The sequence below is a fragment of the Solanum verrucosum genome, unplaced genomic scaffold, assembly GCF_900185275.1.
Source record: "Solanum verrucosum unplaced genomic scaffold, falcon-dt-bn FXZP01000144.1, whole genome shotgun sequence".
Classification (NCBI taxonomy): domain Eukaryota; kingdom Viridiplantae; phylum Streptophyta; class Magnoliopsida; order Solanales; family Solanaceae; genus Solanum; species Solanum verrucosum.
Window position 1 is genome coordinate 168,516 of NW_026020773.1, and position 16,758 is coordinate 185,273.

A 16,758-nucleotide genomic window follows, 5' to 3' on the forward strand; every position below is an offset into this window, starting at 1 on the left:
TTAGAACAAAGAGAGTAATAAATATTATTTTCAAAATTATGTTAAAAAAAAGTAATACAAATCACAATAGCTAACAATTTAAAATATTTTAAAAATCATATAAAAATTTCAATAACTTCTCAAATTTTATAATATGACATAAATTAAAAAAAAATTGTTATAAATCATAATAAATAGTACAATATTTAAACTACTTTAAAAGCATTATAAATTGTAATAAATAATACAACAATTTAAATTACGTAAAATTTAACGACTTAATTTTTTTTTTAAAATGTATTAAAATTTTGGTTAATTGTCAAAACTTTACATGTGCCACATAAATTGGGACATCGACAGTCACACATATTTTTTTAAAAAAATTACATTAAAAGTATTCTATCAATTAACAACATATATTGTTTGAAATTGACGGAAAAAAAACTATAAATTACAATAATTAACAAAATAAATCTCTCGACTCCAACAAATCTATCAATTAATGCCACATAAATTGGGACATGGCAAATAACATATATTATTAAAAAATTAGGTTCAAAATGTACTATAAAATACAATAATTAACAACTTAATATATTAAAGAGACATATAAAAAATGGTTAATATTTGAAATTCTGTCTGTGCCACATAAATTAGAACAAAGAGAGTAATAAATATTATTTTCAAAAATTATGTTAAAAAAAAGTACTACAAATCACAATAGCTAACAATTTAAAATATTTTTAAAATCATATAAAAATTTCAATAACTTCTCAAATTCCATAATATGACATAAATTTAAAAAAAAAAACTGTTATAAATCATAATAAATAGTACAATATTTCAACTACTTTAAAAGTATTATAAATTGTAATAAATAATACAACAATTTAAATTACTTAAAATTTAACGACTTAAAAATATTTTTTAAAATGTATTAAAATTTTGGTTTATTGTCAAAACTTTACATGTGCCACATAAATTGGGACATGGAGAGTCACACATATTTTTTAAAACAAAAATTACATTAAAAGTATTCTATCAATTAACAACATATATTGTTTGAAATTGACGGAAAAAAAAACTATAAATTACAATAATTAACAAAATAAAATCAATAACTTCTCAAATCTCATAATATGACATAAATTAAAATAAAAAAATAATATATATTGGGCCCCGTGCTGGCACGGTGTCCTATATCTAGTTTTAAAAGAAATGGCTGGGCTAAATCTTTGAGAGTTCCATGAGCCGAAAAGGTAGTTTTTTTTTCTTTATAAACACTTTTTTTTTTTTTGAAAAACACCTTTGAGAAAAATATACTTAGAAGCATTTTTTAAATTTTTTGATTAAACACTAATTGTTTCGAAAGTGTTTTTTAAAATTTATTACCCAAACACATATTGTTTTTCATCATAAGTATTTTTTTAAAACCACTTTTAAAAATAACATTTTTCCAAATAAATTAATTGTAAAAGTACGGTCAAACTGATTATTGTGTGTAGTTATTATTTTATCATCCCACATAATTAAAATATATATTTTAAGTAAGAGTTATTTACTTAGATGAAGCCTTAATTATTCATGTAGTATACTTAATTTCATTTTTTCCCTTTAATGAGTAAATTGATTTTGAAATTCTATCAATTAATAGGGGTAAAATAGTAAACTCACTATGTCAATTATTATTTTCTTAATAGGTGTGTCAAGTAAAAAATTGACAAGTAGTAAATAGATCTCACCTAGTTTATACATTTATACGTGTATTAATTTGTGAGACTGTAAATTGATAATCAATTAACATATTTAATTTTATGCATAACAACCAAAATACTACTAAGCATGTTATTAGTTATATTGATTTTAATACATAAATAACTTACTTCTTAACAAGTAAGCAAACAACCCTTCATAGTGTATTAGTTGCAACTTGTTTAGATGATTGTTATATAATGTTACATAATGTATTGTATTGTTTTGATTAATATAATATTTGAATGAAATGTATCGATCATGTTGTTACATAATTTCACACATCAATAATTTAAAGAATAAATTTGTAACACTATAAATAAATATAGGTTCGACCATAGAGTTATTAGAAAAAATTAATAATATAAAATAAAATTATTAAATAATAACCCGAAGATAAGATGAAAAAAATAAATTAACAAGGTAATGATACTACCTTGTTCAGTAGTTATTACCAATTGTATTGTTAATTTAAATTTAATTGGGCTCTAATAGGAGTAGCACCGGAGCGGCAAACCAAAAGAAAAATCCAAACTCCAAAGAAGAAGCTGTATATACGTTTCTTGCAAAATTAGGGCACACGTACAGCCATTGAAGAAGATGAAGAGAATTTCTCTGCGGAGTTGCAATGGTATTCCCTTTATCTCTTCCATCTCTGGTTCGGCATTTACATTTAGAGCTTGGTCTTCATGCCATTACAGTAACAAATCAATTTCAGTAAAGGATAAACTTGGTGTAAATAGTGGCAATTTAGATGATGCTGTTACTCTCTTCCATCAAATGGTTACAGTGAAGCCTCTTCCTTCAGTTGTCGATTTCTCTAAATTATTTAACAATATGATAAAGATGAAACATTACTCTGCTGTCCTTTCTCTTTTTCGACAAATGCAGAATTTAGGCATTCCAATTAGTGATTTCATCTTAAATAGCATGATTAATAGTTATTGCCTGATGTATCGTGTTGATTGTGCATTTTCGGTGTTACCTATATACTTAAAGAATGGTGTTTCATTTGATGCTGTCACCTTTACCACTCTAATAAGGGGACTATTTGCTGAAAATAAGGTTAAAGATGCTGTTGAATTGTTCAAGAAGTTGGTGAGAGAGAAGATTTGTGAGCCTAACCAAGTCATGTATGGAACCATCATGAATGGGCTAAGCAAAAGGGGTCATACTCAGAAGACTTTAAGTTTGCTCCGGTTAATGGAACAAGGGAATACTAAGCCTGATTTATTCATCTACAGCATTGTTATAGATGCTCTTTGCAAAGATGGAAACTTAGATGCTGCTATCAACATTCTGAACGAGATGAAGCAGAAAGATATTCCTCCAAACATAGTCACATATAATTCAATAATTGATGGTTTGTGTAAGCTCGGTCAGTGGGAAAAGGTTAAAACTTTGTTCTCAGAGATGGTGAACCTTAATATGTATCCAGATGTGCATACCTTAAACATACTAACAGATGGACTATGCAAAGAAGGGAAAGTTGAAGATGCTGAGGAAGTAATGAAACACATGGTCGAAAAGGGTGTAGAGCCTAATATAATCACCTACAATGCATTGATGGATGGATATTGTTTGCGTGGTCAACTAGATAGAGCAAGGAGAATTTTTGATAGCTTGATAGATAAGTGCATTGAGACTGACATTTTTAGCTATAACATACTAATAAATGGATACTGTAAGAAAAAGAAACTTGCTGAGGCCATGCAATTGTTTTGTGAAATTTTTCAAAAGGGATCAAAACCCAATAATTTTACCTACAATACAATCTTGCAAGGTCTGTTTGAAGTTGGAAGAAGTGGTGATGCAAAACAAATTTACGCTGAGATGCTATCTGCAGGGACCAAGGCTGATATATACATTCATGCCACTTTGCTCAATGGTTATTTTAAGTACGGACTTGTTGAAGAAGCTATGTCACTCTTTAATAAGTTAGAAAGAAACAGAGAATATACTGATTTTGCATTTTACAATGTTGTCATTAATGGATTGTGCAAAAATGGTAAACTTGACGAAGCACATGCTGTTTTCGAGAAGCTTTGTTTCACTGGATTGCTCCCAGATGTGAGAACATACAATGTACTGATAAATGGATTTTGTCTTGAACAGTTGTTTGATGAAGCTAAAGATATTCTAAGAAAAATGGAAGACAACGGTTGTTCCCCAGACCGTGTTACTTATAATGTTATTGTGCAAGGATTTCTTAGGTGCAACAAAATTAGTGAAATGACATCTTTTATGAAGGAAATGGTTGGAAGGGGCTTCTCATTTGATGCAAGTACAGCTGCGCTTTTGGTAAACGTTGTAAGGGTGAATCCTTCTGTCCTTGACATGATACCAGAGCTTCACTCGAATAATAAGAAGTGAATATTTCTTTTGCTTGGTTTATTGGTCTATGATACAATTTCGTTTTATCCCTGCGTGAGAAATGGCATCAATGGAATTGCTGAAGTTGGAAAAATGGCTATTAGAATATCTCTTGATTTTTCCAGGCAGGCTTGCGGAGGAGTTACATCACTTTTGATATATTGATTGTTTTTCCAGTCTTATTCATCTTGGAAATTGGATGTAGCTTCACTCTCAATATGAATAATACTGTGAATTCTCTTATGTGACTAATAAGTCTAGAGATCTGATTTTCTGTGTTATTTAGTTATCCTCATGTATTTTCATTTTCTCTCATTTTTGGAGAACTAGTCTCTGGGCACGCGCGTTGTGCGTGTTTTCAATATTAATGATATTTAAAAAAATACATACATATTTAGTTTTGAAAATAAATGTAGCAAAAATTTGCAACTAAGATTATTTTTGAAGAATTAACGTAAATAGTTGTTCATCCAATTGATTAAACTATAAAAAAAAATCGGTGAGTATATAATATATTATATATGTATAATTCATTTGTATTGTGTACGATCATGTGTAATCAATATATATATATATGCCGGCTAGAAAAAGTAATAGTAAATCTACCCGACTATTTAAGTGAAGATACCTATGTTTTGTGGTAGCTAAAATAGTTTTTATTCAATGATATCATATCAAAATAAAAGAAAATTTTCCTTTTAAAGTTTGATACTATATTTATATATGACGCGGATACTCCTAATTCTTTCTGTAAAATGAATCAGTAAATTCAAATATGAAGACACATTATAGAATACAAAATTTCATAATTTTTTCAATACAAATCACATGATGCCATGAAGGCATATAACATGTATATCCAACTACTATATCAACAATAACAAACAAATTAAGATGAATGTCAGAGATGTAAACTTTTAACTTGATAGTTCCCAAACTTTCAACTTGGTAGTTCCCACTTTTATAGTAAAATACTATAAGATATCATTTTATAACTCCCTCCAAATACACAAATAACGTCGCATTTATCTATAGCTGTAAACAATTATAATTACAAGACATTATAAAAATAAATCAATTAATGAAAATTCTAAAATCAGTCTTCCAAAGAAATCAACTTCCTCCTTCTCATAGCTCATGAATTTCTGCTAGCACTCCATATGGAGATAGTGGTCTTCATATATCATCCAATGAATGTTGAATGTTGCATGTAAATTGATATGACAATTATTCAAATTCCAACATGTATCAACTCTACATGTTTCTCCATCTCCTTTTTTCTTTATTTCATGCAAAAGGAAAAATTTAAAGGAAAAGAAAGAAAATGAGAAGGAAGGCCAGATTCTCAACTAAAGAAACAAAACATGAAGGAAATGGAAATCATTTGTTACCTTTATATAGTATTTTTTTTTTTATGTTCTTTGAAATTCCTTTTAACATAATATGTATTTATTAACCTACACTTAAATACTTAATGAACTATTCAAATTCTACTGATTGTTATATTAACAAAGATTGGTTACTAATTTAAAAGTGTTAGAATTTGATAAGTCAAGTTAAAGAAAATGAAAAGACAAATTATAGGAATTGTAAAAGTTAGGTAAAGTAATACATGATGTGTTAATTTAAAGCAATTAATCATGTATATGTGAATTCCTTGGATACGTTTGTCTGAGCATTAAAGTACCACTTTTCCACTTTCAAATCCCGTTCAATTCATGTAATTGAAAAATTAATTAATTGAATTTTATTTAACTTTTACTTAAGGTGCGTAAAATAATACTTTTTGATTAGATATTTAATTAAATGTTTGATTTAATTAGATATATATTAATTATTATTATTATTAATAATAATTCAATTGTGAGAGGTTAATACATATTAAATATTGTAATTATAGGTTGCATAAAAATTCGGTTATGAATACAAATATTTATTAGAGAAAACTTATTTGTGAATTCTAATATTTGACTAACTAAATATTTTATAACATTTTAACCTATAATAGGAGTAAAATGGTAATCAAGTTTAAAGTTTCCCACTTTTAATAATATATGATATATAATATGATCAGTAGCAACTGCCTGTAATTTAGAAAATGATACGGAAACAACACGTGTTCTACGAATGGGTTTGCCGAGTTTTTTCATCAACACTACACTCAAAGGCAGACCATCACCAGCATTTTCTGTTTCTGCCGGAGAAGAAGATAGCAAAATGTCATGGAAATGGAGGTTTGAGGCCCTTAGACCACCTTGGGCACCACAGCTTAAACCTTTTGCTTTAATCAGCAAGACAGAAGAAATGTACTGGTATATATTATGGGAGGCGATGAAGCGAGCAAGAACAAAGATTTGATTGAGATGGCTATACTCAAGAAAAGGCACCATGGAGACAATCAATTCATTAAGGTGAACAACATTGTCTGATGAGTTGGTAGTCTTTAGACATGAGCAGAAATATTGAATAACATACAATGAGTTTTGGACTCAACTATGGATAATACTTGTCTCATGCTCCTATCTTGTTAATATCCAGTTAAAGACTAAACACAAACATACAATTGATTATAGTGTGTAGTTATTATTTTATCATCCCACATAATTAAGATATATATTTTAAGTATGAGTTATTTTATGCATAACAAATCACCCTTAAGGGGTTGTTTTTTCGCTAGTTAGAGTTTTTCACTTGGATGAAGCCTTAATTATTCATGTAATATACTTCATTTCATTTTTTTCCCTGTATAACCTTTTTACTTATCCAATTTTGATTCTTTATTTTGTCCTTTTCTGCTCGTCATTTTTGACAAATCAAGAAATAATAATATTTTTTAAATTTATTATACGCTCAATTTATTTAGAGAGTTAATGTTTTTGAAAAAGGTAGAACTCCTTTAATGAGTAAATTGATTTTGAAATTCTATATAATAGGAATAAAATAGTAAACTCACTATGTCAATTGTTATTTTTTTTAATAGGTATGTCAAGTTAAGAATTGACAAGTAAATAGGGACAAGGGGGGAGTAAATAGATATCACCTAGCTTATACATTTATACGTGTTAATTTGTGAGATTGTAAATTGGTAATCAATTAACGTATTTAATTTTATGCATAGCAACTAAAATACTACTCCTAAGCATGTTATTAGTTATATTAATTTTAATACATAAATAACTTACTTCTTAACGAGCAAGCAAACAACCCTTCATAGTGTATTAATTGCAGATTGTTTGGATGATTGTTATATATTGTTACATAATATATTATATTATTTTGATTAATATAATATTTGAATGAAATGTATCGATCATGTTGTTACATAATATCACACATCAATAATCTGAAGAATAAATCTATAACACTATAAATAAAAATAGGGTACACAATAAAATTATTTTTAAAAATTAATAGTATACAATAAGATTATTATTTAATAATCCAAAAATAAAATTAACAACGTAACAATACTAACCTTTTTTGGATGGTTGTTATCCATTTAAATACTCTCTTTGTCCCTAATTATTTGTCCATTCTTTCTTTTTTAGTTGTCCCTAATTACTTGTCCATTTTGACAAATCAAGAAAGGACAATTTTATTTTACCTATTATACCCTCAATTAATTACTTTGAAAAAGGTAGAATTTTTTGAAAATCTTAAGTTTTAAATTCATCCATTTCATAATTAATAAGGGTAAAATGGTAAACTTACTATGCCAATAATTGTTTTCTTAATAGATGTGTCATTTCAAAAGTAGACAAGTAATTAGGGACAGAGGGAGTATAAATTATTACTTAAATGTTAAAAACACACCTAAATTATCCCTTTTTTTTTGTTTCATACCTAAAATATTGATAGTGTGAGTTTCATATCTAAAATTAGGGGTGTACAAGCCAAATTGTAAAGTCAAATCGAACCGACGAACCAAATAAAACCGAAAAAAAAATCAATTTGTGGTTTGGTTTGGTTGGTTTGGCAGTTGAAAAAAAAAAACCAACCACTCTTGGTTTGGTTTGGTATTAAAAGAAAAAAAGTTAAACCAAACCAACATAATATATATATATATACATAATTTTATTTTATTTATAGATAAAAAATATTATTTATAATCTACTTTGTTAATATATTTTTAGTTTTCAATGTTTATATATTTTATTTCAATTTGGGCTTGTAAAATTTGTAAATATTTTATTTTGTATTTATATCCGAAGTTACAATTATATTGTTATAGTTTTTCAAATTCAAAGTAAACAATTTACTTTGTAAATATTTTGTTTTGTATTCAGATTGCATGTAACCTTTAATCTTATTAATTTAACATAATGAACATTGATATTTCAAAAAAAAAAATTGTACTCATGTGAATTTTACCATCTTTTCGAAAATTTCTATTCATTTAACCATTTTTAAGTTTAGCTTATCACACATGTAAGTGAAAATATATTTGATCTCTTTTTCAAACACCGTATATTTGTAAAAAACCGAAAAAACCGACTAAAGTCGAAATAGAAAAACCTGACTTTATGTGGTTTGATTTGATTTTTAGATTTAATAAACCGACATAATTGGTTTAGTTTTTTTTAAATGAAAAACCAAACCAAACTGACCTATGTACACCCCTATCTAAACTATTACTTTTTAGTTTGAGAAACACACCCGATGTAATGCACTCTCTCTTTTATTTGAAAAAACTGACACATGGCATTTCACATGGATAAAATATTCTACCTTAACAAAAGTTAAATAATAAACTATTAATATTAATTAAAAATTAAAGTATTAATATCCATAAAAAATATTTTTTTAAAAATAAAATTTAAATGATTTTTCTCACCTCACTCCACCATCTCCTCTACGTACCCTCAACAATCCCCACCCTTTTAAAAAAAAATTCTTTTATAAAATATTTTTAAGAAATTCATACTTCACCCTCCCCTCCCAAAAAAAAAGAGAGGGGTGTGTTTCTCAAAAATAAAAAGTAATAGTTTAGGTATGAAATCCACACTCTCAATAATTTAGGTATGAAGCTCACACTTTCAATAATTTATGTATGAAACTAAAAAAAAATAAAAAAATTTAAATGTGTTTTTGACATTTATCTCTTACTTAAATCTTATTATATAATGTCATTTAAATCCATCTTTTAGCTAACACGAAAAGTATCAACATTGATTTGGTACCTTAATACAAATCGAAAGAAGCTGGAATTAGGAAGCTAAGATTTTTCGGTGTGAATTTAAATTTAATCCCGCTCTAATATTAGGGATCGGAATGGCAAACCAAAAAAAAGTACAAAGAAGCTGTACGCAAAATTAGGGCACACGGAGATACAGCCATTGAAGATGATGAGGAGAATTTCTCTGCGCAATTGCAATGGTATTCCCTTTATCTCTTCCATTTCTGGTTCGGCATTTACAATTAGAGCTTATTCTTCATGCCGTTACAGTAAAAAATCCATTTCAGTAATGGATAAATTTTGTGTAAATAGTAGCAATTTAGATGACGCTGTTACTCTCTTCCATCAAATGGTTACAATGAGGCCTCTTCCTTCAGTTGTCCATTTCTCTAAATTGTTTAAGACTATGATAAAGATGAAACATTACTCTGGTGCCCTTTCTCTTTTTCGACAAATGCTGAAATTTACTTGAAGAATGGCATTCCGTTTGATGTTGTCGCCTTTAACACTCTAATAAAGGGATTATTTGCTGAAAATAAGGTCGAAGATGCAGTTGAATTGTTCAAGAAGTTGGTGAGAGACAAGATTTGTGAGCCTAACGAAGTCATGTATGCAATCGTCATGAATGGGCTATGCAAAAGGGGTCATACTCAGAAGACTTTAAGTTTGCTCCGGTTAATGGAACAAGGTAACACTGAGCCCAACATATATATATCTATAGCATTGTTATAGACGCTCTTTGCAAAGATGGAAACTTAGATGCTGCTATTAACATTCTGAACGAGATGAAGCAGAAAGACGTTCTTCCAAACATAGTCACATATAATTCAATAATTGATGGTTTGTGTAAGCTCGGTCAGTGGGAAAAGGTTAAAACTCTGTTCTCAGAGATGGTGAACCTTAATATGTATCCAGATGTGCATACCTTCAACATAATAACAGATGGACTATGCAAAAGAAGGGAAAGTCAAAGATGCTGAGGAAGTAATGAAACACATGGTCGAAAAGGGTGTAGAGCCTAATATAATCACCTACAGTGCATTGATGGATGGATATTGTTTGCGTGGTCAAGTGAATAGAGCAAGGAGAATTTTTGATAGCTTGAGAGAGAAGGGCATTGAGACTGACATTTTTAGCTATAACATACTAATAAAGGGATACTGTAAGAAAAAGAAAGTGGATGATGCCATGCAATTGTTTTGTGAAATTTCTCAAAAGGGATCGAAACCTGATATCGTTGCCTACAATACTATCTTGCAAGGTCTTTTTGAAGTTGGAAGAACTGGTGATGCAAAGCAAATTTACGCTGAGATGCTATCTGCAGGGACCAAGCCTAATATATACAGTCATGTCACTTTGCTCAATATTATAAGTACGGACTTGTTGAAGAAGCTATGGCACTCTTTAATAAGTTAGAAAGAAACAAAGAGTATACTAATATTGCATTTTATAGTGTTGTCATTAACGGATTGTGCAAAAATGGTAAACTCAACGAAGCGCATACTATTTTCAAGAAGCTTTCTTTCATTGGATTACTCCCGAATGTGAGAACATACACTGTAATGATTAATGGATTTTGTCTTGAAGGGTTGTTTGATGAAGCTAAATATATTCTAAGAAAAATGGAAGACAACGGTTGTTCTCCAAACAATGTCACTTATAATGTTATTGTGCAAGGATTTCTCAGGTGCAACAAAATTAGTGAAATGGCATCTTTTATGAAGGAAATGGATGGAAGGGGCTTCTCATTTGATGCAACTACAACTGGTTTTTTGATAGATGTTGTAAGGGAGAATCCTTCTGTCCTTGACATGATACCAGAGCTTCACTCAAAAAATAAGAAGTGAATATTTTGTTTGGTTTATTCGGCTACGCTATCGCTGTGATACAATTTCCTTTTTATCCCTGCAAAAGAAATAACACCCTATGCATTTGCTAAAGTTGATGGCAATTAGAACATTGTTTGAGCTTTCAACACAGCCCAATGAGGAGGTACATCAATTTTGGTTTGAGTTTTCCTTACCATTCTTCTTTTTCTTAGAAATCAAATGTCATTGCACTCTTAATATGAGAAAAAATGGTGACCATACTGATATTCTTAAAAAAGGAATAGTGGTAAGTTCCCTTATGTGTCACATTACTCCATCTAGTCCATATTAAGTGAATTATTGAGACTTTTTTCATAGTTCAAAGTAAGTGAATTATTCAAAGTTCATGAAAATTGTTGGAACTCTTTTCCATATTTACTCTTCATTTAATGAGATTCTTAACTTCTTTACATTTTCTAGGAGACTAGTTTGAAAATAATCAAAAGGGTAATAGTGGAAAATGGTCTTTAATTTATGTCCTTAAATATTTTTCTTAAGGACTGTGTCATACTTCAACAATTCACTTAATATGGTCTAGAGCGAGTATAAGTCTAGTAATATCATTTTCAGTGCTATTAACCTGAAGATATAAAATGAATCTAGTTCGCACTAGCATATAACTAAAGTAATTCTCTTGACTTTCAATGTAGGTATTGAAAACTTTTGTTTTATTGTATTGGATTTCAATGGTGTTCGGGCCAACTAACACACACCTGTACTAATTCCATGGTGTACCTACTATCTCCCACCAACACTGGTACCTGTAATTTTGTCCACCAAGGCTTATATAGATGGAAAAAAATCAACTAGCTTTTTTGCCTTCATTGGGATTTGATTCGAGAATACATGGTTCTTAATCCAATTCATTGACTTCTAGGCCACACCCTTTGGTGCACAATAGTCATATAGAAACTTTTTGTGGGCTGCTATTATGCGTTATGCAATAGTTATGAGAACTCGTTTAGTTGATCTTGCTTTTGTGGCTTCATTGCAACAACATTAGGACTTCTAATCAACCATGGTTATCATGAATTTAACATATTGTTTCAATATGATGCATTCATTACAGTGTTGTCTCAGAAGGAAGATGGATGTGTTGCTGGTTTCTTGGAAGAGCGCTTGAACGTGGGTCTTAATTTCATTTTATCAGCCAAGGTAGGTTGCATCTTGACTTCTCTATCTTGTCGTAGTTCCTTCACAGAATACATGTTCCCAATGACTTTAATTTTGGGTTGAGGATGTTACTCCGTCCCTCAATGATGCCGAAATATGAAAAGCTTCTTGATTTCCTCCCACCTTTTTTCTGAGAGGCGCATGGATAAAAACTTGGTAGATAAGGGGCACACCCCTCTATCTAGTATTTTCCTTCTTGCTTTTACTAATTCGAATACAATCAATCTCTCACAGTTTGGCTGTATAACTTCATTATTGTCCTAAATGTGTTCTTTATCGCTTGTTCAGGTCGATCAAAAAAGAAGACTACAAGTTTAGCTTTGGACTCACAGTTAGAGAACAGATGAGGTAGTTTGAACAAGGATTAGGTTTTGATATATGAGCACAAGTAAAATTGAAAGCATCTTAGCAAGTGATCTGTTTTCTCAACGATAAAAGAATCGACTTCTCACTTACTTACTACTTATTAAATACCAGCTTGAACAAGGAAAGTGGTCCCTTACCTTCTCTATTTCGTTCCCTGTGATTGGCTGCTTTTTCTTCCTTTTTCCATACTTGAGGAGATAGAGATCGCCAGGTTCAACTTCCACTGGTGATGGTGATTCCTTCTTGAAAACAGTATTTTCTGTTGAATCTGAATATTCTAATAATAAGATCGAATCAATTCCTATTCGAAAAGAGGAAGTATATTTATCAAGCTGACATTGTTTCTGGAGCATCCTTATCAACTGGTGCAACTAGTCACTTGTAGTTGGCCTAGACACCACGGTTATCAATAAATATAAAGTTTATGTTTTACAACCCAAGATTTTGGGTTTTACATTATCCATGTGCTTTTATTGTGTGATGTGATTAGTGAAAATTCAGGGATTTGGGATTGAGACTTTATTTGTTTTGTCGTTGTACTTAAATGCACACTTACCAATTCTTTAGGTATGGTAACTAATCTTTCTAATGCACTTATTAGTCTGGGGTGTAATAATGTTGCTTCTGTTATGAGAACTTTGGTTGCGTGGACGCAAATGTAATGTTGAAATTGTTACATGATCATATCTCCATGTGTTAGCTTTATCATAGTTGTCATTAATTTTTTTTAATGACGGTACTGTTCTGACCCACTAGTGTTTACCTTCAACTATTCAGCAAGTACATGCTACCTCCCACCAACAACATAGATACTACGTATCTTTGACTATCAAATATGTTTTTAGTTGTCTATGAAATATTCAATCTTGTAAACACTTTAAGATTTGAGTAACACATATATTTCCTTCTTAAGTTTAGTTTATGAAGTTAGTCTTTAGAATCATTTGAATTTAATTTTAAGTTGAGTTCTAACTAACTGAGATAAATGCATGTTTCATGAAATAAGACACATTTTCTGAATATCCTTCAACATCTATAATCATGCCTTCTCTGTTAGGTTAAAAAAAAAGTTGTGTTTTCCAAAAATATGACTTATCAAGGGTGTGGTATAATTGGTCGATAAAGTGGATTGAGAATAATAAGATCTCATGTTCAAATCCAAATAGTTAAAATGTATATTTTAAGTATGAGTTATTTTATACATAACAAATTACCCTTTAAGGGGTTGTTTTTTGCTAGTTAGAGTTATTCACCTAGATGAAGACTTAATTATTCATGTAGTATACTTCATTTCATTTTTCTCCTATGTAACGTTCTTACTTGTTCAATTTTGATTCTTTATTTGTCCCTTTCTACTTATCATTTTTGACAAATTAAGAAAAGATAATATTTTTTTTAACTTATTATACGCTCAATTTATTTAGAGAGTTAATGTTTTTGAAAAAGGTACAACCCCTTTAATGAGTAAATTGATTTTGAAATTCTATCAATTAATAGGAATAAAATAGTAAACTCACTATGTCAATTATTATTTTCTTAATAGGTGTGTCAAGTCAAAAACTGACAAGTAAATAGGGACAAGGGGGGAGTAAATAGATCTCACCTAGTTTATACATTTATAATAATTTGTGAGATTGTAAATTGGTAATCAATTAACGTATTTAATTTTATGCATAGCAACTAAAATACTAATCTTAAGCATGTTATTAGTTATAATGTTAATTTTAATACATAAATAACTTACTTCTTAACGAGCAAGCAAACAAACAACCTTTCACAGTGTATTAATTGCAGATTGTTTTGATGATTATTATATATTGTATTGTTTTAGTTAATATAATATTTGAATGAAATGTATCGATTATGTTGTTACATAATATCACACATCAATAATACAAAGAATAAATTTATAACACTATAAATAAACATAGAGTACACAATAAATTTTTTTAAAAAAAATAATAGTATACAATAAGATTATTAAATAATAATCCAAAAATAAAATGAAAAAAATAAATTAACAGCGTAACGACACTTGCCTTTTTTTGGATGGTTGCTAAGATATTTCGAGGTGAATTTAAATTTAGTCCTGCTCTAATATTAGGGATGGGAATGGGCGAATGGCAAACCAAAAAAAAATCCAAAGAAGCTGAATGTATTAGTTTCTTGCAAAATTAGGGCACACGGAGATACAGCCATTGAAGAAGATGAGGAGAGTTTCTCTGCGCAATTGCAATGGTATTCCCTTTATCTCTTCCATTTCTGGTTCGGCATTTACAATTAGAGCTTATTCTTCATGCCGTTACAGTAAAAAATCCATTTCATTAATGGATAAATTTTGTGTAAATAGTAGCAATTTAGATGATGCTGTTACTCTCTTCCATCAAATGGTTACAATGAGGCCTCTTCCTTCAGTTGTCGATTTCTCTAAATTGTTTAAGACTATGATAAAGATGAAACACTACTCTGGTGCCCTTTCTCTTTTTCGACAAATGCTGAAATTGGGCATCCCAATTAGTGATTTCATCTTAAATATCATGATTAATAGTTATTGCCTGATGTATCGGGTTGATTGTGCATTTTCGGTGTTACCCATTTACTTGAAGAATGGCATTCCATTTAATACTGTTACCTTTAGCACCCTATTAAAAGGAATCTTTGCTCAAAATAAGGTCAAAGATGCAGTTGAATTGTTCAAGAAGTTGGTGAGAGACAAGATTTGTGAGCCTGACGAAGTCATGTATGCAATCGTCATGAATGGGCTAAGCAAAAGGGGTCATACTCAGAAGACTTTAAGTTTGCTCCGGTTAATGGAACAAGGTAATACTGAGCCCACCATATATATCTACAGCATTGTTATAGATGCTCTTTGCAAAGATGGAAACTTAGATGCTGCTATCAATATTCTGAACGAGATGAAGCAGAAAGACATTCCTCCAGACATAGTCACATATAATTCAATAATTGATGGTTTGTGTAAGTTTGGTCAGTGGGAAAAGGTTACGAGTTTGTTCTATGAGATGGTGAGCCTTAATATTTATCCAGATGTGCATACCTTCAACATAATAACAGATGGACTATGCAAAGAAGGGAAAGTCAAAGATGCTGAGGAAGTAATGAAACACATGGTCGAAAAGGGTGTAGAGCCTAATACAATCACCTACAATGCATTGATGGATGGATATTGTTTGCGTGGTCAACTAGATAGAGCAAGGAGAATTTTTAGTATCATGATAGATAAGGGCATTGAGACCGACATTATTAGCTATAACATACTAATAAAGGGATACTGTAAGAAAAAGAAAGTGGATGAGGCCATGCAATTGTTTTGTGAAATTTCTCAAAAGGGATCAAAACCCGATAATTTTACCTACAATACGATCTTGCAAGGTCTTTTTGAAGTTGGAAGAACTGGTGATGCAAAGCAAATTTACGCTGAGATGCTATCTGCAGGGACCAAGCCTGATATATACATTCATGTCACTTTGCTCAATGGTTATTATAAGTACGGACTTGTTGAAGAAGCTATGGCACTCGTTAATAAGTTAGAAAGAAACAAAGAATATACTACTAATATTGCATTTTATAGGGTTGTCATTAACGGATTGTGCAAAAATGGTAAACTCAACGAAGCGCATGCTGTTTTCAAGAAGCTTTCTTTCATTGGATTACTCCCGGATGTGAGAACATACACTATAATGATTAATGGATTTTGTCTTGAAGGGTTGTTTGATGAAGCTAAATATATTCTAAGAAAAATGGAAGACAACGGTTGTTCTCCAAACAATGTCACTTATAATGTTATTGTGCAAGGATTTCTCAGGTGCAACAAAATTAGTGAAATGGCATCTTTTATGAAGGAAATGGATGGAAGGGGATTCTCATTTGATGCAACTACAACTGGTTTTTTGATAGATGTTGTAAGGGAGAATCCTTCTGTCCTTGACATGATACCAGAGCTTCACTCAAAAAATAAGAAGTGATATTTTGTTTGGTTTATTCGGCTACACTATCGCTGTGATACAATTTCCTTTTATCCCTGCAAAAGAAATGACAGCCTATGCATTTGCT

General features: G+C 30.1%; 1 protein-coding gene and 1 pseudogene across 1 annotated transcript; both read left to right on the top strand.

The window, feature by feature from the left end:
* The first annotated feature begins 2,331 nt into the window (after nucleotides 1-2,331).
* LOC125812990 (putative pentatricopeptide repeat-containing protein At1g12700, mitochondrial) lies at nucleotides 2,332-4,151 on the top strand. Its single transcript, XM_049492481.1, has one exon. The coding sequence runs from the start codon at nucleotides 2,332-2,334 to the stop codon at nucleotides 4,102-4,104; it is 1,773 nt and encodes a 590-aa protein (XP_049348438.1). The 3' UTR covers nucleotides 4,105-4,151.
* A 5,298-nt stretch (nucleotides 4,152-9,449) lies between these two features.
* Nucleotides 9,450-16,699, top strand: LOC125812991 (putative pentatricopeptide repeat-containing protein At1g12700, mitochondrial; annotated as a pseudogene).
* Nucleotides 16,700-16,758: the final 59 nt, after the last annotated feature.